General features: G+C 43.2%; 1 protein-coding gene across 9 annotated transcripts in view; it reads left to right on the forward strand.

Moving 5' to 3' along the window:
• The window catches only part of EMID1 (EMI domain containing 1), a 224,204-nt gene that overhangs the window by 188,517 nt on the left and 8,185 nt on the right, over nt 1-27,502 (forward strand). For 2 of the 9 annotated variants that reach the window (XM_077296635.1, XM_077296653.1), the window contains one exon: nt 26,839-26,929. The exons of 4 other annotated variants lie outside the window; for them this stretch is intronic. In XM_077296635.1, coding sequence (XP_077152750.1) covers nt 26,839-26,929 — 91 coding nt within the window. Of the gene's footprint in view, nt 1-8,142; nt 8,228-26,838; nt 26,930-27,502 lie in introns of all 9 variants that reach the window. 3 more of the 9 variants (XM_077296643.1, XM_077296670.1, XM_077296678.1) reach the window with 2 other exon arrangements.

Raw genomic sequence — 27,502 nt, forward strand, 5'->3', positions numbered from 1 at the left:
CCTGTCATCAAAAGCCCCCATCTCCTCCATCCTGCACAGCACATCCAATGCCTCCACCCAATCTATCCTCCTCGGCGCTACGGGTGACCTCCACAATCTGGGTATGATTTGGCGCATTGCATTCATGAAGTACGGCAACATACTCTTCTTGTTTTTGGACACAGAGCCCGGGAAAATTGACAATAAAGCTATCTCCGATGTCGCCTCTACTTGTTTGTTTGTAATGTGATTATATAAGGCAAATATGTCGTTCCAGAGGGGTCTGACACCACTGCAACTCCACCATATATGTAACATGGATCCCACCGCCCCATTACACCTCCAACAGGTGTCCGATATTGCTGGATCAATTTTGTGTAACCTAACAGGTGTTCTATACCACTGTGTTATAATTTTATAATTCAGCTCCTGGATTCTACAAGACACCGACAGCCGATGCGCGCACGTGAAGGCCCTCACCCACAACTCGGGCCCAATCTCCTTGTGTAATTCTCTTTGCCATTGTACTGTACATCTGAGAGGCCCATCTCCCACCCCCCCGGACACTATCAAACCGTATATCAAGGAAATAGAATGTGTCGGGCCCTGAGACATAAGACACAGCTGCTCAAAAGGAGTGGACATGTGGTATGAGCCCCCCAACCCCAGAGAGCCAATATAACTCCGGAGTTGCAGATACTGCAGCCAGTGCCCCGGCATTTGCCTCCCTTCACCCAGTATCTCTCTCAATGACAAAATATCTGTCTGGCTGGTCACGTCTCTAATACGAGGAATAGCCCCCCGAGCACCAGAGAAAACTATGGATGTTGAATGTTGTAATTCAGGGGGGAGTCCAGGGTTACCAACCAAGGGGGTTAATGGTCCAGGAATAGTCGCTAGGTGGAAACGCTTTGCAAAACGCCTCCATGATCTCACAATAGTGTATAGTGTCGGAGATATATCCAATTTCCCTAGGTCGATACAGTATGGTAGCCAAAAGGCTCCCAAACACATGTCAGGGGATGATTCATATTCAATGTTCACCCAGAGTTTGGTTGTCCTATTATGGAATATATCCAGGACACAGTTTCCAATAGTCGCCGCATGGTATGCTCGCAGGTCAGGCAGGCCCGCACCCCCGTCCGCCCTACGTCGGACTAACTGGGCATGGCTAATACGAGAGCGCCCCCTATGCCATACAAATTTCCTCATTATTTTATGTAGACTCAGAAAAAAGGACCCCTCCACATCCCACGGTATGGTCTGGAAAATATATAATATTTTAGGTAAGATGTCCATCTTAAGGGCATTAATTCTCCCAAACCATGACAGAGGCAAACGATACCAAGACTTCGTCTCTTTCTCTATCAAACCCCGAAGTGGAAGGAAATTAAGATCGAATAATTTCTGGGGATCATCTGGGATGTGGACACCCAGGTATTTAATGGAATGTTTATTCCAGCGAAAAGGGAAACTGGCCCTAAGTTGCTCCACCTCACTATCCTGGATATTTATGTTGAGTAGTTCTGTTTTCTGTAAGTTAACATTGAAGTTACTCAGCCTCCCAAATATTTCAAACTCCTCCAAAACAGACGGTAAGCTGACCCTAGGTGAGGTCACATACAATAAAAGGTCATCCGCAAATAGAGCCAGCTTATGTTCCGTATGACCCACCTGAATCCCCTTAATCGACTGATTGTGTCTGAGAGTATTAGCTAACGTCTCCATTACCAGGATGTATAGGTATGGGGAAAATGGACACCCCTGTCTTGTCCCGTTTTTAATTGAGAACGGTGTCGACAACTGACCATTTATTCGCACTCTAGCTGATGGATCATGGTAAAGAGCCATAATCCAATTCCTCATCCTCTGTCGTATACCTATTGCCTCCAGTGTAGCCTCTAAAAATCCCCAGTGAACTCGATCAAAGGCCTTCTCGGCATCGACTGATAACAGACATAAAGGGATCTCCCTGGCTCTGGCCTTTGAAATCAAGGATATTGTCTTAATAGTATTATCCCTGGCTTCCCTGCCAGGGACAAAACCCACCTGCTCTCTATGTATCAAATGTGGGATAAATGGATTAAATCTAAGTGCTATCATTTTAGAGTATAGTTTAACATCCACGTTAATTAAAGAAATCGGTCGATAGTTGGAGCATAGTGAATGATCTTTACCCTCTTTGGGAATTACAGTAATGAGAGCCTGCGTAGCATGAAACGGAAAGTGGCATGTTTGTGAGATACTATTAAATGCCTTCCCCATGAGCGGAGCACATATATCCTGACATGTTTTATAAAACCTAGGTGTAAACCCATCTGGTCCTGGGCATTTACCTATTTTTAGGTTCTGAATAGCCCCCTTTAATTCTATTTCTGAAAAGTCCTGTTCCAAATTGTCAAGTATTTCTTCCTGTAAGATCCCAGGTGAATGTTTCTCCAGATACTCTACCATATGTTGCTTTAATGTTGGGGCATTATTCCCTTGCTGAGTTAGATTATATAAGTTAGAGTAGTATTTTCTAAATTCCTCTAATATCTCTGTCGTAGAATGTACCAAAGTTCCCACTGATGAATTTATACTGAAAATCGGGGTCTGTATAAGTCTAGGGTGTAGGGATCTTGCCAGTAACCGTCCACTCTTATCCCCATATTCAAAGTAATGCTTACGTATCCTATCCCTTATACATAGGGACTTTTGTTCTAGTATTACTAGAGCCTGTTGCCTCAAGGCTGATATTTCAGTTCTGAGAGTGTCACTTGCAGACGCTTTGTTAGTCGTCTCTTTAATCCCCAACAATGACAATATATCCGACAGTTTTTGGGTCCTCTCCCTTTTCAGTCTGGGCCCATGAGTTATGAAAATCCCCCTCAGTGCACATTTAAGGGCTTCCCATTTGATAGGTTCCGGTGTGGGATCCTGGGCATGGTCTATCGGAAAGGACTTAACCGCCTCCTTAATAGCCAACATACATATTTCATCCTTCAGAAGGTTGTCATTAAGTCTCCATGAATAGCCCCTATGTCCTCCTTTCCTCTGTACCCCCAGTTCTCCAAATACTGGCGCGTGGTCAGACCATAAGATAGTATCTATGGAACAGCCAGGTTTACTGTCCAACAAGTCATGAGAAATAAATAAATGATCTAGTCTTGAGTAACTGTTATGGACCACCGAATAATAACTATAGTCTCTGACCTCGGGGTGAAGTACTCGCCACATGTCCACTAACTTGAGGGCCAACAGTTCCTTCCTCAACCTACGCAGTGCCGGGAGAGAGATCGAGGACCTACCCAATGACGAGTCCACCTTAGGATCCATCGTGAGATTGAAGTCTCCACCCAGTATGATACGAGAACCATCCGCGAACTCCGCCAGCGAACGCAGAACCCCGGAGCCGAAGTTCACCTGTCCCTGATTTGGAAAATACACATTAGCCAACGTATACACAGAATCCTGTATGGCAACCTTTAGAAACATATATCGCCCCTCCGGGTCTGTCCTCATGTCTACAGTCCCAGGCTGGAATGACCTGTGTAAAGCTATGGATACCCCGCATGCCTTACGTGAGGGATGAGGACAATGAAACCAGGCCGGATAGAACTTAGACACACATTTGGGTGTATTGGTAGCCACAAAGTGTGTCTCCTGAAACATAATTATTTTTATTTTTTTCTTGTGGAAACGGTATAACACCTGTCTCCTTTTTTCGGGTTTGTTCAAGCCCCTAGCGTTATAGGTGCAAAATGTTAGTTCCGACATCCGAACAGTAGAACAAAGCACACGGATAGAATAGGTAAAAAGACAAAGAAAGAAAGAAAAGAAAGGCGGGGGAGATAACACACACTAATAAAAAACAAATATAAGGAGAAGAAAAAGAAAAAATAAAATAAACAGAAGGTTATCCCAGAATGATAACCTCAATGAGATTCCTAATATGGACTTAAGTCTAAAGCAGTACTAAACTGCAATCCCTAGGTGAGGTAACGAGGTTGCACATGACGGACGACGAGCTCCTTACTACCCGGCGTATGAAAATGAGACCTCTCGGGTATTTTAGTAACAGAGACTAAGGTCAATATACACATCTTATAACATTCAACAGTTGTCATAAAACATAGATCAAATAGAGAACAATAATTATTCGGAGTAAACAGACCATGCCCCCCTGGCCCAAAGCACCAAGGCCCCTATCGAAGGCAAATCCCAGTCTAACTATCTCCAGAGCATCAAACCAAGGCTTCAGAGGATCAATATCACCAGACAAGGCAAAGATTTCCAAGTGATCCCTCTGTGTGGTCATGGGGTCGATGTCTGATAACCATTTCCTGCCCGCCTCTGTCTCGACGTGACCGACTGCCACTGTTCCATAGAAGGAAAAGGCTTCAGATTACTCATAGCTGGCCAGTCTGGTAGTTTAATCTTCGGTATTTCCATTATTTCAAGAAACTTTGAAAGTCTCCCATATGGCGAAAGATCGCTGTTTTTCCCTTTCTCTTGGCTATAAGTTGAAAGGGATAGCCCCAGCGGTACTGGATGTTATTGTCTATAAGCACTTTCAACAGGGGCTTCAGAGCCCTGCGAAGCTGTAGTGTTCTGCGGGACAGGTCTGGTAGCACAATAAGAGGAGAGTCTTTATATAACAGAGAGCCTTTATCCCTGATTCCTTTCAAGATTGCCTCTTTTTCCTTATAGAAATGGATTCTACAGATGACATCTCTAGGTCTAGCCGGGTCAGTGGGCTTTGGACCCAGAGCCCGGTGTATACGGTCTATTTCGATCTTATCTTTATTCTGTAAAATGTCTCCAAAAAATTTCTGGGCCCATTTTTCCAGGTGAGACGGCTCCACTTCTTCATTGAGGCCCCGTATGTGTAGATTATTTCGTCTATGCCTATTCTCAATGTCATCTAAATGAGTAAGAATATCATTTATCTGTAATGAATGGTCCTGCAGGACTTGATGATGAGAATGTAGCTGGTGGTAAAACTGATCCTGTGTGACTTATATCTGCAATACGGTGGCTAATCTGTTTAATCTCCTCTTTAAGAGAGCCCATGTCCTGCTTATGAGACGCCTCTAGTTTACCCAGCAGAGCGTCCATTTCTTGCCTAGTTGGAATGGCTCTAATGTGTGCTTTCCAGTCCCAGTCCTCATCTGGCTGGGCCATCTCAGAGGGCATAACGCTCCCATGGGCAGCAGAGCGAGAGGACAGCGGTGGTGAATTACGCCTGTTTTGTTGCATAGGGCGCTGGGCTCCTTCTCCATGTCTGGGTGGAGTGATGTCCTGATTCATGTCCTCCGTTATGGCACCCATCCCCTTCTTCTGCCCGTTACCTGCCGCCCCTCAGCCGTGCCTGTCCTCCATCTCTGTCTCCTGCTGTGCGCCTGGAGCTCCAGCCGGCGCCATCTTGGATGGTGTCTCTCCGGGCTGCAGCCTCGTGGATTGACCCATATAACGGGTGATTTCGCCTCCCTCTCTGTTCAGAGGCGCCGAGGCCGACGACGACCGTCTCCCATGCACCATCCTGAGTTCTCCGGGGTCAGTATTGTGTCTCTGCGGTGAATAAGCCGGGATTACGCCGGAGCTCGGTCTCTCTGCATCCTATCCCGCCATAGGCAAGCCACGCCCCCCCCACAGAGGCATTTAGCCACCCCAAGAGTGCATTGAGCACCCTCATTTGCACACTAGAATAAAGTTGTTTTGGGGGAAAAGGAGGAACAGATTTAAAAACAAAAAGAAAGATTTGTATTATACTGCATCTCCTAGAAGGCTATGTGGTTGCTTTGAAGTGTAAATTTGAGATGACAGACTCCTTTGATTAGATTCCTTAGACCTCACGAGGCTGGTGTACGTAATTTGAAAAACCATGTCAGAATTGCTATATAATATTTTTTTTACGTTTTTTCATGCTATATTAAAATGAGCGTTTTATGAGTCCACTTCGACTCAATTTAATATCAGGATTATGCAGCCACATGAATTTGCAGAGTAAGTGTACTAGCCTCAATCAGGTCTAAGAGATCTATTTGCTGTGCCAATATTGAACCTGTTCTATATTGCACCTTTTACAAATGGTAGTTTAAATATTAGTGATAGCATTAATGTAATAGCCTTGGGGCTTGACAGTTAATCCCAATATCGGATACGGTAATTCTTTGATAAGGGGTCTTACATTCAGATTCAGCTGGACTAGGAAACAACAATGACCGTAGTTGACACATGAAGATAGCCATGTAGACTTTCAACAAACTGGCTCACAGTATTCTATAAAATGATATTCCCACTTATTGCTGCTTATTTCACATCCATGGGGCCTAATTCCTAATCTGGTTCATATAGAACTAGTAGGTTATTGAGTCAAGTGACTTGAAGACTCACCCAATTGTAGCACTTCAGAAGAAAGACCTGCTAAGGCCACACTTTGCATTTTTACGTGTATTTTTTTTAACCAAAAGCAGGCTTACTTGGAACTCAAATGGTTAAGAAGAATATAGGAAAATATGCTCTCTGTTAATTATCTCACAGAAAACTTGATTATGTAGCTTAGCATTACTATATGCTATGTAAGTATGGCTACTAATTGCTCATAGTAGACATTTTTGACATTTTATGCTTTCTTCTGTTTCAAACCTATAATGATCCCGCATGATCCACTAATTCCCTCATGCATCTCTGTCCTGACTATAATTGCAAGTTGCAACTACAAAATGTATTAATCATAAATAGTTTGTTCACATTAGTGATTTATTGTGCAGTTTCAGCTTGCACTTTTCTAAGACAAAGAGGGAGCAGAAGTCATAGATGCAAAGAACAGATAAAGACAGCGAAGGGCCGCTGTACAAGAACATATTATGGGCCCTTGCTCTGCATTAGCTCACCTCATGTATCTACCAATTCACAGTAATGGTGAGCTATGAAATTCTTTAGTCCTGAACCTTGAATGCAGCAAATACATAGTAATTATCTGATAGAGGACCCCTTAACTACGGAGCCCAATGCAGCTGCACAAGTTTTACATATATTATTCCCCAACTTTGGCCACAATTCATTTAAGAGGTTGTCCACTGCTCAGACAACCTCTTCTCAATAACTATTTATCCTCATGTAAAACAAAAATCGCCTGTACTGACCTCCGGCGTCGTAACATTCCAGCGATGTCGGAGCCAGGGCTCGGGACACATTGCTATGTCACGTAAGCCCTGCAGTCATTCAGCAGCCACTAAGGGCCACTTCACTCTTGCTTTCTTTAGTCATAACTGACAGGTGGAGGAAGTCAGAGTGCAGCAGCCACTACAGTGTTTCCGAATGTCAGTTTGGTTTGAAGAAAGTGAGAGTAAAGTGGCCCATTAGGACCTGCTGACTGGCTGCAGGGTTCACATGACATAATGTCATGCAAGCCTCTGGAGAGTCGGTGCCGACATCCCTGGAACGGTACCAGCAACATAGGTGAGTACAGTCATCATTATTTTACTCAGGGGGAATATAGTAATTGTGAACGAGTTGTCCAAGTAGTGGACAACCCCTTTCAGACTGGCATTTGCACACCAGTCTTAATGCTAGGTGAGATGGAGAAAAAAGCACCAAATTCATTGTAAGGCACACACCTTTAAATTAATTTCGCACATCTTAAAACTGTTGTAGGCCTCAACCAGAAATATTACAGGGGCTGGCGTGCATTTCTGGTGTAATTTATGCCATTTTTGTGGTGCAAGTTAAGATTAATTTGACTGACGAGCTTCACCACATCCTCAGTCTCAGCTCTGCTGGTCAGGACTGGGATAGAAACTCCAAATTTTTGCGTCACTTCAAAGAGTTTTACACCAGAAAATGGCCCCTTTAGGGCTCATTCAGACATCATAGATGTTTTCATCAGTATTTGCATGTCAAAACGAGGAGTGTCTCCAAAACACAAAGTAGGTGTTAATCTTTCAAGTATAGTTTTTCTCCTCATGTTTCACTTCTGGTTTTGGCTTACAAACACTGATGAAAAATCTCTGATGTCTGACTGAGCCCTTATACTTCTCCCGTGTCTTCTCACTTTTTCTTAGAAAATCACAAGTAGAAATAGCCCTGTAAAATGCTAAAGTGAAGACGTTGTAATGGTTGCATCTGGGTGGGAGGGGGTTAATCCCTCACAGCTGTGTCTGTCTCTTGCTTGTACAGGGGGAAAGGATGCTGCAGATCAGAGAAGCGTTGAAGATTTTAGCAGAGAGAGTTTTAATATTGGAGACAATGATTGGCATTCACGGTGAGTATGTGAATTTGTGGGGAGAAAATAAAACTACTAGTAGGAAATCACAGAGGGCATGACAATGGAGGGCGATCCACATTTATATGAGTGAGAACTCATTCAGATGACATTATATTTTTTCCATATTTATTCAGTTCTGTTTTTTTTTCAAAATTTTAAAAATGCCCCATTGCATAGGTTATCATGGAACTATGAAAAAATGGGCTAAATGCTAAACAGAAACTGGTATAAAAACACATATATACAGTTCATGTCTAAGAAGTGCCTTATTTTGTATCAGTAAATTGCATTATTTCATATTCAATCATATTTCAATATGGTCGTCTGAACGAGCCTTAAGGTGTAGACGCTATTAGGCCTAGTGTAAGGAAATTACTATGACAATTTAAGGAAATATTATTGAGAGTTTTAGGGATCTGTATCACACGGATCCCAAATACATTGTTAATGCGTCTCAGTGTGACCACAGTATGAGGTTGTGTGCTGCAACGGAAGTTGCATATCGGACAAACTTTTCCTTTAGGCCTTATTCAGACATGGCATGCAAAAAAACACTTCAAGTTTCAGGAGTGTTTGGTGCGATTTTCAGCAGTGTTTCGTCAGGGTTTCAGTTTTTATCATTAGAGTTTCATTAGTGATTTCCTGATAAAATTACAAAGTGTCTCCAATTCATTGCATTGTTAATCACGGACAGCAATGTGTACGGTTAGTGATTTTTGACGTATAAGAAATATATGGGTAATATATGGGTAATTTTGACTCATGGCTCACGTAAAAAAAAAAATACACAGCATATGGGATTCCCAGATTTCTGAATGAGGCTGTAAAAGCATTGATTTCAGAGCTTTTATTTGAAACATTGTTCTGTGATGAGTTCTGTATGAATTGAGATGCACACATTCATGTGTGTGAGGTCCTCAACAGGTTTCTTCATGTTTCTTCATGTCTAATGAATGTAGAGTAGTAATACTTTTGAGAATTCCAAGAGAAATGGTATTTTAAAGCACCAATAATCCCGGGTACTGTACCTGTAAAATGGGTTTAAATACAATCCCAATTGCAACAAAATTTGAGACACTGTGTAGAATCTAAAGAAAACAAAATGCAATGATTTGTAAGATTTTTATAGACATATTGTATTCACAGATCAGAAGTTGAAAGTTAGACATTTTTCCATTTAATTTAAAAAAAAAAAAATCACTCATCTAGAAATTGATGACAGATACACATCTCAAGATGTTGGGATGTTGGGAGACAAGGTTGATTAAAGGCTGGAAAAGTAAGTGGTACTAATGAAAAACAGCTGCAGGGTCAATTTTCATCTAAGTCATGACTTTGTATAAAAAAGCATGTTAGAGAGGTAGAGTCTCACCAATCTGTGAACAACTGCGTCTATACATCTGTGAACACAGTTCAACATGCAAACATGCAAGTTATAGATCTATCATTCAAGGAAGGAGCCATATACCAACACAATACAGAATCACTGCCGTCTTCTCTAGACAAAATCTTATTTATAATGAACTTAGGCTAGATGGAAAACTGTTCTGTGGTGAGAAGAATCAAAATTTGCAATCTTTATGGAAATCAAAGACACAGCGCCCTGTGGACTCAAGAGGAATGAAGGACCATCCAGCTTGTTATCAGTTGACAGTTCAAAAGCTGCATCTCTAATGGTATGAGGGTTGAATTAGTGCTTATGGCATGGATAGCTTACACATCTTGAAAGACACTATTATTTCTGAGCGTTATATAGAGGTTTTAGAACAACATATTCTCCCATCCATATACCTATTTCAGGGAAGATCTTGTATATTTCAGAAAGACAAAGCTAAACCTTATATTGCATCCACCACAACACCATGGCTTCACAGAAGAATTTAGGAGATGTACTGGATACATAAAGTCCAGACCTTTCATTAATAGAAAACATTTGGTGCATTGTGAAACAAAAAATTCGGCAGAGACCCAGGACTGTTGAGCAGCTGGAATCCTACATCAGTGTAGGATAACATTACTCTCCCAAAACTCCAGCAATTGTCTCCTCACTTTCTAGACGATTACAGATTGTTGTAAAAAGAAGAGGGGAAGCTACACAAGTGTAGACATTGTCTTATCCCAACTTTTTCGAGAAGAGGTGCTGCAATCAATTTCTAAATTAGATATTTTTTCCATTGCATGTGAAAAAAAATATTTTTTTTCATCTTCTGATCTGTGTTCTGTGTTCTGTTGTGAATAAAATATGGCTATACTAGATTTAAAAATCATTGCATTTCTTACATTTCACACAGCGTCCCAACCTTTTTGGAATTGATATTGTACATAAAACTTAAAGCAAATGCAATAAACACAAACGAATAGTGACAGACTGGTACAGAGGAAGAGAGTAACCTGCTTGTCATGATCCAGTCTGGGTTTTGAGTCCTGCCTGACCTTTTCCCAGTCTAATCATGTCAAGGGTTACCGTTCCTCTGCCTCATTCTGGGTTCAGGTTTGCTATTTAGCACCGCTGTATCCTGCAGGCGGTGTCCGTTATATTTTCTGCCTACGACATGAGAATCTGACTCTGGTAGTACGCTGATTGGTCCTGCTGCGCTTTCTGACCTTGCTCGTGGTTATTCTTCCTTCCCTGCCTGTCCTGTCTTAGTGTTTCCTGATTGCTTTTGGATTTCCCAGTGTTTGACTCGGCTTGAACTCTGACTTTACTTTGCCTCTGGTCCCTGGTACTTCTGCCTTTTGTCTGGTATTGACCTTTTGGCTCTCCACTAACTCTGTGCTTGTTTTTCCCTTTGTACTGCGTGACGGTATAGGTTTTGACTCGGCTTGTTTGACTATTCTGCTGCCACCTAGTGGTAGCTTCGCTGCAGCACTGCAGGTCTGCCCTTGCAGATTTGTTACTATCCTTCCACACTATTGCCATCTAGTGGAAGTTGCAGTTATCTGCATAGCTGCAGCGTGACACTGCCTTTATAGGCTTAGACTCTCAAAGTATAGGGGAAGGAGGCATGAAGTCAGACGCAGGGAAGCTGATCAAGTGGTAATGTGGCGGCAGCAAGGTTATTGAAGCTTGTAGGCCTGTCTATTTTCTTCATTGGTGGGAGACAATCTGATATGCTGAGGTGGAGAGTTCCAGGTGTATTAATCAAATAGAAGAGTTTGAAGATGGATTGAAGGGAGCAAGGGTGGTAGATAGAAGGCCGTAGATAATGATTTTGCAGTAGTCGAGGCACATAGCATGTTTGTTGCTTGACGAGTACATTCACTTGAACTTTTATTTTTATCTGTATGTGGTCTTGTGTGCACAGACCAATGTTTGTCTATGTGCTAGTCAACATGGGTGACTTTCTACGCAGACCATATGTCCGGAGTCAGTAGCATCCATAATTTGCAGACGTGACTGGACTGCAAAGTTCAGCTCTCGTCTGAATTTAACCTAGAATTAAGGACGGGGTGGATTAGGGAAATGTTCATAAGTAGGAGGCACAATGGTAGTTCTAAGTGCTTTAAATCCAGATACAGTGTGATCCCTTTTTCCTCCACACACAGTCTACAGAATTATATAACCACATTAGGACACAAATGCAAAACAATCCAGCTGACATGTAGTAATAACTTAGAAAAGTTCTACTAGCAGCTGGATATTCTCTTTATTGAGATGTCTATTAACAACATTGATCACCAAGCCATACATTAACAACATTCAGAGGAACGTGTAAAATAACTAGATCGTCTGGCGTTATTGACAGTTACTTGTAAGTTGTCATCCCTGTGCACCAGTCCTAGGCATATAAATCCTAAATTATAAATTTTTCCCCTTGATACAGTAATTTAATTAGTAGTCGTATGTTGTGAATTCTGTTTTTGGGCTCCCTCTGGTGGTTACTGGTGGTACTGGCTGACTTTTGTCTTGCACCTGTTCCCATCAGGAAACTGGGAGTTCCTATTTAGTCTGGCTTCTCAGTCATTCTAGTGCCGGCAATCAATGTTACCAGAGCACCTCTGTTGCTTGCTACCTGCTCCAAGTCTGCAATTCAGCTAAGTTGGATCTTTGGCATTTTTTGTGTTTGTTTGTCCAGCATGCATTTATATTTCTCTTGCTGCTGGAAGCTCTAGTGATCTGAAATTACTACTCCGGTGTCATGAGTTGATAACGGAGTTAAAGTAATTTCAGGATGGCTGTTTAGGGTTTTGAGGTGACCGCGAAGTCCTCTTTTGTATTTTCTGCTATCTAGTCAGAGGGCCTCTCTTTGCTGAATCTATATTCATACTGCGTACGTGTTTTCCTCTTACCTAACCGTTATTATATGTGGGGGGCTACTATCACTTTTGGGGTTTCCCTGGAGGCAAGCCAGGTCTGTGTATTCCTCTACTAGGGGGTAACTAGATCTCCGGCTGGTGCGAGGTGTCTAGGGATAATCGTAGGCACACCCCCTGGCTACTATTAGTTGCGTGTTAGGTTCAGTGTCGCGGTCATCTGAGATTCCATCATTCCTAGAGCTAGTCCGTTTTTGCCTGAGTCCCTGCCATTGGGAACCATGACAGTATTGCCGGCCGCAAATGTATTAAAGGTATTGGCTGAAGAAAGAGAGAAAAGAAAAAGTTTCTGACACTTTTTTTTTTTTTTTACTCAGAAGTTCTGTCTAGCCATAATTGCAATCTGCTGCTTTTTTCTCTCCTCTTAACCCCCGAATGGCTCAGATCTCAGCTGTTGAGAAATGGATATCCAGAGTTTAGCTACAGGCCTGAGTGCTCTTGCTTCTAAGGTTCAAAATATCCAAGACTATGTTATACATGCTCCTATGTCAGAACCCAAGATTCCTATACCTGAGTTCTTTTCTGGAGATAGATCTCGTTTTTTGAATTTTAAGCACAATTGTAAATTGTATCTTTCTCTGAGATCTCGCTCCGCTGGAGACTCTGCTCAGCAGGTTAAAATTGTGATTTCCTTGTTGCGGGGTGACCCCCAGAATTGGGCATTTGCATTGGCACCAGGGGATCCTGCGCTGCTCAATGTGGATGCGTTTTTTCTGGCACTGGGGTTGCTCTATGAGGAACCTAATTTGGAGATTCAGGCTGAAAAGGCCTTGATAGCCCTCTCTCAAGGGCATGATGAAGCTGAAATATATTGTCAAAAATTTCGAAAATGGTCTGTGCTTACTCAGTGGAATGAGTGCGCCCTGGCGGCGAATTTCAGAGAAGGGCTCTCTGACGCCGTTAAAGATGTCATGGTGGGGTTTCCTACGCCCACAGGTCTGAATGAATCCATGACTATGGCTATTCAGATTGATCGGCGTTTACGGGAGCGCAAACCTGTGCACCATTTGGCGGTGTCTTCTGAGCAGACACCGGAGATTATGCAATGTGATAGAATTCTGTCCAGAAGTGAACGGCAGAATTATAGGCGTAAAAATGGGTTGTGCTTCTACTGTGGTGATTCTGCTCATGTTATATCAGCATGCTCTAAACGCACAAAAAAGGTTGATAAGTCTTTTGCAATTGGCACTTTACAGTCTAAGTTTATTTTGTCTGTAACTTTGATCTGTTCATTATCATCTATTACTTTGGATGCCTATGTGGATTCTGGCGCTTCCTTGAGTCTTATGGATTTGTCCTTTGCCAGACGCTGTGGGTTTAGCCTAGAGCCTTTGGAAGTTCCTATCCCTCTGAAGGGTATCGACTCCACACCATTGGCTAGGAATAAGCCACAATACTGGACACAAGTGACTATGTGTATGACTCCTGACCATCGGGAGGTGATTCGCTTTCTTGTGTTGCATAACTTGCATGATGTCTTAGTGCTTGGATTGCCATGGTTGCAAACTCATAATCCAGTCCTTGACTGGAAAACAATGTCTGTGTTAAGCTGGGGATGTCAGGGGGCTCATGGGGAAGTACCTTTGGTTTCCATTGCTTCATCTACTCCCTCTGAAATTCCGGCATTTTTGTCTGACTATTGTGATGTTTTTGAGGAGCCCAAACTTAGTTCTCTCCCCCCTCACAGGGATTGTGATTGTGCTATAGACTTGATTCCGGGCAGCAAGTTTCCCAAGGGTCGTTTGTTTAATCTGTCTGTGCCTGAGCATGCTGCTATGCGGGAGTATATTAAGGAGTCCTTGGAAAAGGGACATATCCGTCCATCCTCATCCCCTTTAGGAGCAGGTTTTTTTTTCGTGGGTAAAAAAGATGGCTCCCTGAGGCCCTGTATTGATTATCGCCTGTTGAATAAGATTACAGTCAAATACCAGTATCCTTTGCCACTATTGACTGATTTATTTGCTCGTATTAAAGGGGCAAAGTGGTTCTCTAAGATTGATCTTCGGGGTGCGTATAATTTGGTGCGGATTAAGCAGGGAGATGAGTGGAAAACTGCATTTAATACGCCCGAGGGCCATTTTGAGTATTTGGTAATGCCTTTTGGTCTTTCTAATGCTCTTTCAGTCCTTTATGCACGATATTTTCCGTAAATACCTGGATAAATTTATGATTGTGTATTTGGATGATATTTTGATTTTTTCGGATGACTGGGAGTCGCATGTTCAACAGGTTAGGAAAGTTTTTCAGGTTTTGCGGGCCAATTCTTTGTTTGTAAAGGGTTCAAAGTGTATTTTTGGGGTTCAGAGGATCTCCTTTTTGGGGTATATTTTTTCCCCTTCTTCTGTTGAGATGGATCTTGTCAAGGTTCGGGCTATTTGTGATTGGACGCAGCCTACTTCCCTGAAGAGTCTTCAGAAGTTCTTGGGCTTTGCTAATTTCTATCGTTGATTTATAACTGGGTTTTCAAGTGTTGCTAAACCTCTGACTGATTTGACTAAGAAGGGTGCTGATGTTGCCAATTGGTCCTCTGCGGCTGTGGAGGCCTTTCGGGAGCTTAAGCGCCGCTTTTCTTCCGCCCCTGTGTTGCGCCAGCCTGATGTTTCGCTCCCTTTTCAGGTCGAGGTTGATGCTTCCGAGATTGGAGCGGGGGCGGTTTTGTCGCAGAGAAGTCCCGATTGCTCAGTGATGAGACCATGTGCATTCTTCTCTCGAAAGTTTTCGCCCGCCGAGCGAAATTATGATGTCGGTAATCGGGAGCTCTTGGCTATGAAGTGGGCATTTGAGGAGTGGCGTCATTGGCTTGAGGGTGCTAGACATCAGGTGGTGGTCTTGACTGATCACAAGAATCTGATTTACCTTGAGTCTGCCAGGCGTCTGAATCCTAGACAGGCGCGCTGGTCGTTGTTTTTCTCCCGGTTTAATTTTGTGGTTTCATACTTGCCGGGTTCAAAAAATGTGAAGGCAGATGCCCTTTCTAGGAGTTTTGAGCCTGACTCCTCTGGTGATTCTGAGCCTACGGGTATCTGTCATGATTCCCAATGGCAGGGACATGGGCAAAAACGGACTAGCTCTAGGAAGATGGTATCTCAGGTAACCGCGATGCTGAACCTAACACGCAAATAAAAGTAGCCAGGGGGTGTGCCTACGTTGTATCCCTAGACACCTCGCGCCAGCCGGAGAGCTAACTACCCCTATAAGAGGAATACACAGACCTGGCTTGCCTCCAGGGAAACCCCAAAAGTTATAGTAGCCCCCAACATGTAATAACGGTTAGGTAAGAGGAAAACACAAACGCAGTATGAATATAGATTCAGCAAAGTGAGGCCCTCTGACTAGATAGATGAAAATACAAAAGAGGACTTCGCGGTTACCTCAAAACCCTAAGCAGCCATCCTGAAACCACCTTAACTCCGTTATCAACTCATGACACCAGAGTAGTAATTTCAGATCACTAGAGCTTCCAGCAGCACGAGAAATATAAATGCATGCTGGACAAAACAAACACAAAAAGCCAAAGATTTCAACTTAGCTGAATTGCAGACTTGGAGCAGGTAGCAAGCAACAGAGAAGCTCTGGTAACATTGATTGCCGGCACTAGAGTGACTGAGAAGCCAGACTAAATAGGAAACTCCCAATTTCCTGATGAAAACAGGTGCACTGGAAACACAAGACCAAAGTCAACCAGTACCACCAGTAGCCACCAGAGGGAGCCAAAAACAGAATTTACAACAGGTATCCTTAAGGATGGGGTGATTTTGTCTGCTGTCTCCCCAGACTTGCGACGTGCTTTGCAGGAGTTTCAGACTGTTAGGCCTGATCGTTGTCCGCCTGGGAGACTGTTTGTTCCAGATGAATGGACCAGTAGAGTCATCTCGGAGGTTCATTCTTCTGTGTTGGCAGGTCACCCTGGAAATTTTGGTACCAGAGATTTGGTGGCCAGGTCCTTCTGGTGGCCTTCCCTGTCTCAGGATGTGCGTGCCTTTGTACAGTCTTGTGATGTTTGTGCTCTGGCCAAGCCTTGCTGTTCTCGGGCTAGTGGATTGTTGTTGTCCTTGCCTATTCCGAAGAGGCCGTGGACGCACATCTCTATGGACTTTATCTCGGACCTCCCGGTTTCTCAGAAAATGTCCGTCATTTGGGTGGTGTGTGACCGTTTTTCTAAGATGGTTCATTTGGTACCTTTGCCCAAATTGCCTTCTTCATCTGAGTTGGTTCCATTATTTTTTCAGAATGTGGTTCGTTTACATGGTATCCCGGAAAACATCGTTTCTGACAGGGGGTCTCAATTTGTGTCTAGGTTCTGGCGAGCGTTCTGTGCCAGGATGGGCATTGATTTGTCTTTTTCGTCTGCATTCCATCCTCAGACTAATGGCCAGACGGAGCGAACTAATCAGACCTTGGAGACTTATTTGAGGTGTTTTGTGTCTGCTGATCAGGATGATTGGGTCGCCTTTTTGCCGTTGGCAGAGTTTGCCCTCAATAATCGGGCCAGTTCTGCCACTCTGGTTTCTCCTTTCTTTTGCAATTCAGGGTTTCACCCTCGTTTTTCATCTGGCCAGGTGGAATCTTCGGATTGCCCTGGAGTGGACACGGTGGTGGATAGACTGCACCGGATTTGGAGTCATGTGGTGGACAATTTGAAGTTGTCTCAGGAGAAGACTCAGCAGTTTGCTAATCGTCATCGTCGTGTGGGTCATCATCTCCGCGTTGGGGACTTGGTGTGGTTATCTTCTCATTTTGCCCCTATGAAGGTCTCTTCTCCTAAGTTTAAACCTCGGTTCATAGGTCCTTATAAGATTTTGGAGATTCTTAATCCTGTATCTTTTCGTTTGGACCTACCAGCATCTTTCACCATTCATAATGTCTTCCATCGGTCGTTGTTGCGGAGGTACGAGGTACCGGTTGTTCCTTCTGTTGAGCCTCCTGCTCCTGTGCTGGTGGAGGGTGAATTGGAGTATGTTGTGGAGAAGATTTTGGACTCTCGCGTTTCCAGACGGAGACTTCAATATTTGGTTAAATGGAAGGGATACGGTCAGGAGGATAATTCTTGGGTGACTGCCTCCGATGTTCATGCCTCTGATTTGGTTCGCGCCTTTCATAGGGCGCATCCAGATCGCCCTGGTGGTTCTCATGAGGGTTCGGTGCCCCCTCCTTAAGGGGGGGGTACTGTTGTGAATTCTGTTTTTGGGCTCCCTCTGGTGGTTACTGGTGGTACTGGCTGACTTTTGTCTTGCACCTGTTCCCATCAGGAAACTGGGAGTTCCTATTTAGTCTGGCTTCTCAGTCATTCTAGTGCCGGCAATCAATGTTACCAGAGCACCTCTGTTGCTTGCTACCTGCTCCAAGTCTGCAATTCAGCTAAGTTGGATCTTTGGCATTTTTTGTGTTTGTTTGTCCAGCATGCATTTATATTTCTCTTGCTGCTGGAAGCTCTAGTGATCTGAAATTACTACTCCGGTGTCATGAGTTGATAACGGAGTTAAAGTAATTTCAGGATGGCTGTTTAGTGTTTTGAGGTGACCGCGAAGTCCTCTTTTGTATTTTCTGCTATCTAGTCAGAGGGCCTCTCTTTGCTGAATCTATATTCATACTGCGTACGTGTTTTCCTCTTACCTAACCGTTATTATATGTGGGGGGCTACTATCACTTTTGGGGTTTCCCTGGCGGCAAGCCAGGTCTGTGTATTCCTCTACTAGGGGGTAACTAGATCTCCGGCTGGTGCGAGGTGTCTAGGGATAATCGTAGGCACACCCCCTGGCTACTATTAGTTGCGTGTTAAGTTCAGCGTCGCGGTCATCTGAGATTCCATCATTCCTAGAGCTAGTCCGTTTTTGCCTGAGTCCCTGCCATTAGGAACCATGACAGTCGTAGTTGCGACAAGCTTGACAGTTTGCAAACCTTTACTTTTAGGTGGTTCACAACTTATTACACATATTAAAGAGGGGTTTTTTTTAACTAAAATTTCCTTTACTGCTGCTTCCCTGCTGTCACTCCACTGCCCCTCTTTGCTGACACGGCTGCAGCGGTACCGTACCGCCTACACCATGTGATCACTGCAGTGATCATTGGTCTCAGAGATCTTGTTTTATCTACTCTGGCATCAGCGTTGAGTGTCACCATGGACCAGTGGAGGAGGAGAGTTAGCAGTCAGTAGGTAAATATATTTTTTATTTATGTATTTTTAATTAAGGCCAGCCTATAGACAATTAAACTGTAAAGGTTGAAAACCCCTTTAAGAACAGAACTCATCCTTCATTATTTTTTAATGTGCAATCGGCCAGGATCCGGTGTTCCCTGAACAAGGAATGTGGCAGAATATAACAATCCTAATGGACTTACTGGAACCAGTGAATGTAATAATTCATTGTAACACCACAAAAACCCCACATGCCTTTTGACCCGATATCCAATCATACAATGATGTCCATCCCTTTTGGGTATGGTTCTGATAATGTCTACCATGCGTCACTATTGTACAAGCTGTAACTAGTGCAGTAAGGTGCTGCTGAATTTCTCCAACTCTCCTGGTCATGGATCAGCAACCTTCGACGCTGCAGCTGTTGTGGAACCGCAAATCCCAACTTTCCCTGTCGGCCACAGTTTGTCAGGCAGCTGTTGAGGTATGTTGGGAGTTGTAGTTTCATCAAGTGTCGAAAATGGTGTAGCAATGCTTTAAGTAATCACTCAACATTCAGGGTCCAGATAAAAAAAAGTCTAACAGCAAAAGAAAACAGCATAATTTATGTAGTGTATATTACAAAATGCCTTTACTGTAATGTAAATGTGATGTCATAGGTGGTCAATGTGATGTCATGTTCACAAATGCAGCGACAGATGTAATCCCCCCAATTTGCATTGCCTAAATCTCATATAAGGATAAAGCAGATAAACTCTTCATGGGCTGCTGGTATACAGAAAAGTATCTACTTCGTTACAGCATGGAAATCTTTAGGAATACAATCTGCAAAAGCTGCCACTAGTTGTTTGCTAATAAGTGCTTATTTCATTTGTACATTTTGGCCCCGATTCATTATTGCTGTTTCTCCACTTTCCTGGAATAATTTACTCCTTTTTTAGCAACTTTATTATTTGTGCCTTATTCTTTATATGCTTTATACCACTTTTTAATTTTTCTTTCTTTTTTAAGTTTTTTTTTTTATTTCTCCTTAACAACTTTGTTTATCCAGATGTCTTAGACTGATTCATGAAATTTGATTTTTATAAAATGTTGTAATATTTTTGTGCATCTCACGTCACAAAGTACTTGGAATAAAGTTTCTGGAGTAGTTTTTAATTTGGTGCATTTTTGCAACCTTTTAAAAGACTTGCAACTTTTGATGCTAAAAAGCTGCAAAAACAGGTAACACACCAAAATAAAGAGCATTTTTTATTTTTCTGCCAAATTCATGTGGTACACGAGCAATTTTTTAAGCATTTAGCGCAAAAAAACTTAAGCAAATACCACAAGACAAAAGAAAGTGACTTTAGTGAATCGTGAATAATGAATCGGACCCTTTGATACCTACAGTGGCATGCAAAAGTTTGGGCACCCCTAGTCAAAATTACTGTAAGATAGAATTATACACTGCTGAAAATATAAAGGGAACAGTTCAACAACATAATGTAACTCCGAGTCAATCACACTTCTGTGAAATCAACTTGTCCAGTTCTATAGCAACACTGATTGTAAATCAATTTCTCCTGCTGTTGTGCAAATGGCACAGAGAACAACCCCTTCAAAGGAGCAGTTCTGCAGGGGGTGACCACAGACCATTATTCTGTTTTCATCTTTTTTGGCTGTTGTTTTGGTCACTTTTGCATTTTGTCATTGCTCTCACCCCTAGAGATACTGTAGCATGAGGCAGTGTCTACAACCCACACAAATTGCTCAGGTAGTGCAGCTCATCCAGGATGCGACATCAACGTGAGCTGTGGCAAGAAGGGTAGCTGTGTCGGTCTGCACAGTGTCCAGAGCATTGTGCAGATACCAGGAGACAGACCAGTACACCAGGAGACATGGAGAGGGACATAGGAGGGCAACAACCCAGCAGCAGGACAGCTAAATTCTCCTTTGTGCAAGCAAAATCTTAAGAAAATGCCAAATTAAGCAAAAATATGTATTACTTATAAGAAACCTAATGCCACCAAAGGCAGAAATTCTTGCCACAGGGGAATGAAAGTTATTACCTCTAATCAAACGCAGACGTCCAGATTCCCAGGGTCTGTGCGCCCACCCCTACACAGTACATTGCACGGTGGCTGCATATACAGATTCTTACATAACACACACATGTAAGTACATTTGTGTCTCACCTTATCAAGAGCAATGATCTGAAGGAAGAGAGAGCCAGGAACACGTGTGTAAGACTCAAGGTCCGGGGGAAAATAACTACTCTTGCCTGGGAAACCAGGGGGCGGTTCTAGTCAGAACACAGGCTTAAAGCGAAATGCTCCTGAATACAGGAACAGGATAAATGTGTACCTAATGACCTCTAATGGTGACAACTGGTACTACATTGTGAATTAACTTGCTGCACATTAATGGGCAGAACACCCGTTAAATGTTCCCCATGGCATTGGCTGCAACACAACTCCAAAGCATGATTTATCCACCCCCATGCTTAATTGCTTAATGTTTGTTGAGTCGTTCTTTTTCTGAAATCCTGTGCCCTTTTTTCACCACACATACCTTTGATCATTGTGGCCAAAGAGTACTATTTTAACCTCATTGGTCCACAGGACTTTTATCCAAAATGCATCAGGCTTGTTTAGATGTATTTTTGCATGCTTTGGACACTAAATTTTATGTTGAGGATGCAGGAGGTTTTCTTCTGATGACTCTTCCATAAATGCTATATTTGTGCAGGTGTCTCTGAACAGTAGAACAATGTACCACAACTCCAGAGTATGCTAAATCTTTTTGAAGGTCTTTTGCAGTCAAGTGGGGGTTCTGATTTGCCTCTCTAGCAATCTTGTGAGCAGCTCTCACTGAAATGTTGCTTCGTCTTCCAGACCTTATCTTGACCTCCACTGTTCCTGTTAACATTTCTTAATTACATTTTGAACTGAGGAAAGGGCAACTTGAAAACGCTTTGCTATCTTCTTAAACATTCTCTTGCTTTGTCGGCCTCCACCATTGTCATTTTCAGAAAGCTAGCTGCTTAAAAGAACCTATGGCTGTTGTTTTTTGGCACAAGGCTAGAGGAGGCTGGGGTTTTATAAAGCTGGGAAATTTACATCACATGGCCTTTCAGAGTGATAATAGTGAATAGGCCATAACCCTAACAAGTTAATTAGGGTCTGAACCCTTGGTCAAAGTTATCTAAGCACACAAATCTCTAAAGGTGCACGATCTTTTGCATTGGCCCATTTTCCTTACTGTAATTTTTAAAATGTAAAAAAAATTACTATATATTTTTTTATGTGTCAGCTTTAACTTTAGTCCATTTAGAGATCATTTCAACTTCAGCTTGCTTAAAGGGCCACTGTCACCCCCTCCAGCCGTTATAAACTAAAAGAGCCACCTTGTGCAGCAGTAATGCTGCAGTCTAACAAGGTGGCTCTTTTAGTTTTTGATTCAGTTATTCCCTCAATAAAGCGTTTTAAAATTTGCCCTAAATACCTGTCCTTAGACCTGGAGGCGGTCCGAAGCCTCCTCTGTGAATCTCCCAACGGCCGTCACTCTTCTCTTCTGGGGATGTGGTCGCCGCCCCCTTCGCGCTGTATTTCTTAAATCCTGCGCCTGCGCTGTGTGTGCCTGCCTGGGACAGGCACAGTCTTCATTGTCCGTCATAGGTCAGATGCAGGGTGCCTGACTGCGCCTGTGCGGGCAGTGCGGCCACCCTGTTGCTGAATCCCCGCCCCGCACTGTGTTATTCATTATGCACAGTGTGGGGCTGGGGTTCCTGGGCATGCGCACTGCGCTGTTCAGACGCTCCCCCAGCTCCCCCGCCTTCCAGCGTTGCCGGAATATACAGGTTTCCTTGCCAGCGTTTGGAATGAAGCAGCCGCAAATAACAACGCTGGAAGGCGGGGGAGCTGGGGGAGCGTCTGAGCTGGGGGAGCGTCTGAACAGAGCAGTGCGCATGCCCAGGAACCCCAGCCCCGCACTGTGCATAATGAATAACACAGTGCGGGGCGGGGATTCAGCAACAGGGTGGCCGCACTGCCCGCACAGGCGCAGTCAGGCACCCTGCATCTGACCTATGATGGACAATGAAGACTGCGCCTGTCCCAGGCAGGCACGCACAGCGCAGGCGCCGGATTTAAGAAAAACAGCGCGAAGGGGGCGGCGACCACATCCCCAGAAGAGAAGAGTGACGGCCGTTGGGAGATTCACAGAGGAGGCTTCGGACCGCCTCCAGGTCTAAGGACAGGTATTTAGGGCAAATTTTAAAACGCTTTATTGAGGGAATAACTGAATCAAAAACTAAAAGAGCCACCTTGTTAGACTGCAGCATTACTGCTGCACAAGGTGGCTCTTTTAGTTTATAACGGCTGGAGGGGGTGGCAGTGGCCCTTTAACTGATCACAATAACAGTAATATTATCGAGGGGTGCCCAAACTTATACATGCCACTGCACCTTGGATTTCACATACAACGCATGCTTGTTTTCACTTGGATGAAACAGGCCATAGCCTCGAAGATCACTGCAGGCATCATTTAGGTGGAATGAGACAGTGAATGAAAAGAGAAGCATTTTTAGAAGCCTTTACCAAACATTTGAAAAATTAAAGTGCCATCCGCAAATATTTGTGCCAAGCATGCAGCGGTCCCACTGGATTGCCCACAGCATTAGAAAAGCACTCCTATCAAAGTTTTTATCCTCCTATTATATGGCAGTCATCATATTATATGGCAATGTGTACTTATAATTGCTCATTTTTCCCTCCTACCCAGTTAATTCTTCTGTTTTCCATTAGGTCTATGACATCACATGACTAAAAACTGACTAGCTGATTCCTTCTAAGCTCGATGAAGAAAAGGAAGATAATTTTCTCAGCACAAGTCATGAGTCACTGCAAAAGTCTATGGCACTGGGGAGGAATGGAGTAGTTGGGTCAGAAGTTGAAGAGGGGAATGAGTCATGAAGGGACAAGAGACTTCCCGTTTCTACATAGAGCAGAGAAAAGAAAATTAACTGAGTAGAAAGGCAAAATGAGCAACTCTAAGTGCACAGTGCTATATAATATGATGACTGCAATATGTTAAGAGGATACAAACTTTGATGGGATTACTTCTTTAAGTTCAATAATAGAATACGCATTAGTCCAGAAGAGACACGTTGCTGATATTTTATTACCTTACTCGTGTAGATTGCCCATCAATTCGCAAATGGTGAAAACTGCAATTCTAATAGCTAATGGCCAAGATAGTATTGTGATCACTTTTAATGTGGAGCGCCAGTATCTATCCATTTGTGGGCACCAAAATCCAAAGACTGACAATGCAGATTCCCTCTTATGAATTAGAGACTTATCAACCTATTGGTTAAATTTAGGCTCCTTTCATATACTGTATCAGTTTTTTGCCGTCAGTCACAATCCATTGGCTCGACGGATCCGTCGCGGATTGTGAAAAACTGATGTGACAGATTCGTTTTTTCGACGGATCCGACTAGTGGATCTGGCTAAATAAATTGGAGCATGCTCAGTTAAAAAAATGGAATCCGTCACTGGATTCCATAATTTGACGGATCCAGCACCCATAGGCTTCCATTCGAGCAAATGATGGACGGCGATGGATCCGTCGCTGTCCGTTTTTTCGACAGACACAAAAAACGTTACTTTGTCCGTTGTCTCCGGCCTCCAGACAATTTTCGACGGATCCAGCGAACAACAGATGAAACGTGAGGCCATCCGTCGCAATCCATTGCTAATACAAGTCTATGAGAAAAAAACGGATCCGGCGGCATCAGTCGCTGGATTCATTTTTTTCAAAATTCAATGGATTGTGACTGACGGCAAAAAACTGATGTGTGAAAGGGGCCTAAGTGTGTGTTCTAATGTTAGCTGTTTTTGGCTCATGTGCCCAATATTCTTTGTGCTTTTTTTTTTTTACTATTTGCTATAAGATCAGGGCTATAAAGTGGCTTTGGTCTTCCAACTCAAAAAATTTGTCAGATTTTTCTGTTACTTGCTGTCATGAAACAATGTTAGACTTGCCATTTGGCCGTAAAATAAAATTGATGCCTGATCACAGACAATCCACATGGACTTACACTATGGTCTGTGTTCACAAAGTAATTTGCAGTTTGTTACCGAAAACCAAGCTGGTTTGGATTTTTGGCAACAGTCTCATTTAGTTTGTGGTATGTCATGTGCTGCAACATGACTACACTGACAATCATTCACGATACTGTGATCTTCATGTTGTGTGACCAAAACCACTGCGCAGCCTCAGCTAAGAAGCATCGTTTTAGCCTGCGGCTAAATATGATCTCTTTGTACACTTTATGGTAAGCGTATTGGCAACAAAAACGTCTTATAAGCCAGGATTGTCCACATTTGAGGACCCACGTTAATGACTTGTTTTTTTTAAAACATTTGTCCTGTGTAATAGTCTCTTTTTCATTTTTAATATACATATAGGTCATTTTAGTTATAAATTTTAATTGGAAATTCAGTCAGTACGATAGAATAGATGTTCAACCTGCTAGTTCACAACAATGCACTAAAAGAGTTTTCCACTTTCAGGAAAGTGAAGCCCAAAACACTCTAAAATAACAAGCAGAGGTATTCACTAGGGTTGAGCGAAACGGATCGTTCCTTTTCATAAGTTGCCGACTTTTGGCAAAGTCGGCGTCTCATGAAACCCGACCCGATCCCTGTGTGGGGTCGGCCATGCGGTACGCGATCTTGGCGACAAAGTCGCGTTTCGTATGACGCGTTTAGCGCCATTTTTTCAGCCAATGAAGGAGTGTGGGCAGAGTGATGACATAGGGGTTAGGGGCGTGCACGGCTATCGCAATTTTATCGCTTGTGCGCAGTAGGGATTTGCAATGTGTAAAACGAAAATTTTCTGTGGAGAAAGAGAGAGAGAGAGAGAGAAAAAAAAATAATATCCCCATTGACGTGCATAGGGTTTCGTGTTCCGGCCGATCCTCGACTTTTCGCAGTAATCGGCCGATTTCGCCCGACTCGACTTTTCAAAAAGTTGGGTTTCGCGAAACATGACTCGACCCTAAAAAAGTCAAAGTCGCTCAACCCTAGTATTCACCATACCTGGATCTACGTCCCGAATAGGAACACGGTGTTGGGGCTGTAGTGATGACATCATTGCTGTAGCGGTTACTTTACTGCTGTAGCCCTTACTTCACAGCTGCAGCCAATCACTGAGCTCAGCGGCAGAGCCGAGATAGTTGCTGAGCTCAGTGATGTGTTACGACGGTGATGCATGGTGTCGACGTGACATCACAGATGCAGCAAAACACAGAGACTCGAGCAGCTTTGCGGAGCCATGTCTGGCAAGTCCCTGCTCTATTTGTTATTTTAGAACATTGGGGGTACACTTTCTTCAAAGTGGAAAACTCCTTTAAAAAAAATTTCACCCCCAAACTATTTACATGTGCATGTAGCTCTTTCAAAGACAAGTCCAGCAATTACATGGCCGGTCTATCCCTCCATTACTGAGAAATCAGCGTTTGAATTGATATGCAAGTGGTAATGGTAGCTCTAAAGCCTCTGTCACTTTAGCGCTATTCCCCACCCAGCACCACCCCCTATTGCTTGACTGACAACTCCTTTGCCTTAAGTCACACAGCATAGAGGCTTTCACTCAATCAGGAGGAGTCGGAGCTGGACAGGGAATAGAGCTGGAGTGATAGAGGCTTCAGATCTACAAATAGATATTAAGCCTCATTTGCATGTCATTTCAAAGCCTGATTTCTCAGTAACAGAGGAACACACTGGTCATGTAAAGGTATTTCTGGACTTGTCTTTGGAAGATCTATATGCACATATAAATAGTTTGGGGTGTGGAAGTCTTCAACACTAATTAACTCTTATACCAAACGTGGTCGTAATCCACACAGATTTATAATAATGTCTCCAATAAACAGTGTGTTCTTTATATCATTTGACTGTTTGCTTTTATTGTTCCTTCATATTCCTTTATTTTTCCATGCATTTTTCTACATTCTATGAATTCATTTATTTCAACTGTCCTTCACCAACCTTCACTCCCTATGTATATGTTCCTACACAGCATCTTGCCATTGTATTCACACCCTCTCAGAATTCTCCTAACCTCCATCACCTTGGTCCATTGTCCCATTCTGTTTTCGGTCTGGCAGGTGGTCAGCTTAGCCTCCTTTCTCCAGCTTCAAGAACAGCTGGAGCTGCTGGTTAAAAGGGTCACTCTGCTTGAGTACATAATGTGGCCAGGTAACAGTAGCCATGTACTGCTCCTTGCTGATGGACTGCTTGCAAACATTCCCTGCTCACCCTTTGTATCCATGGGCTGGAAATGCAGCTGGTCAAAATACATCTTGTAATAATTGGGGCAATAAATAATATAAATCGTTTCAATATTTCTATGCAATTCATGTACTTTCTAGATTGTGGCTTTTGATCTACAATTAGAGAAGACTGTTCGTAGAGACGTGTTGTACTACCAACTATTGATAAGCGAACGGATAAGGTGTTATCTGAGCGCGCTCGGGTGCTTCCGTGAGCTCGAAAAATATGTTCGAGTCCCCGCACCTGCATGTCTCTGTTCGACAGCCACAACACATGCAGGGATTGTCTAACAAATGGAAAATCCCTGCATGTTTTGTGGCTGTAGAACAACTGTGAGACATGCAGCTGCGGGGACTCGAACATATTTCTCGAGCTCACGGAAGACACTTGGTTAGCACCCGAGCACGCTCAGATAACACCTTTTCTGAGCATGTTCGCTCATCACTACTACTCACGTATTCAATTATTCTCCCTGGTTTGGCACAGAAGGTGTATAGC

Source organism: Ranitomeya variabilis, chromosome 1 (genome assembly GCF_051348905.1).
Source record: "Ranitomeya variabilis isolate aRanVar5 chromosome 1, aRanVar5.hap1, whole genome shotgun sequence".
In the NCBI taxonomy this organism is placed as follows: Eukaryota; Metazoa; Chordata; class Amphibia; order Anura; family Dendrobatidae; genus Ranitomeya; species Ranitomeya variabilis.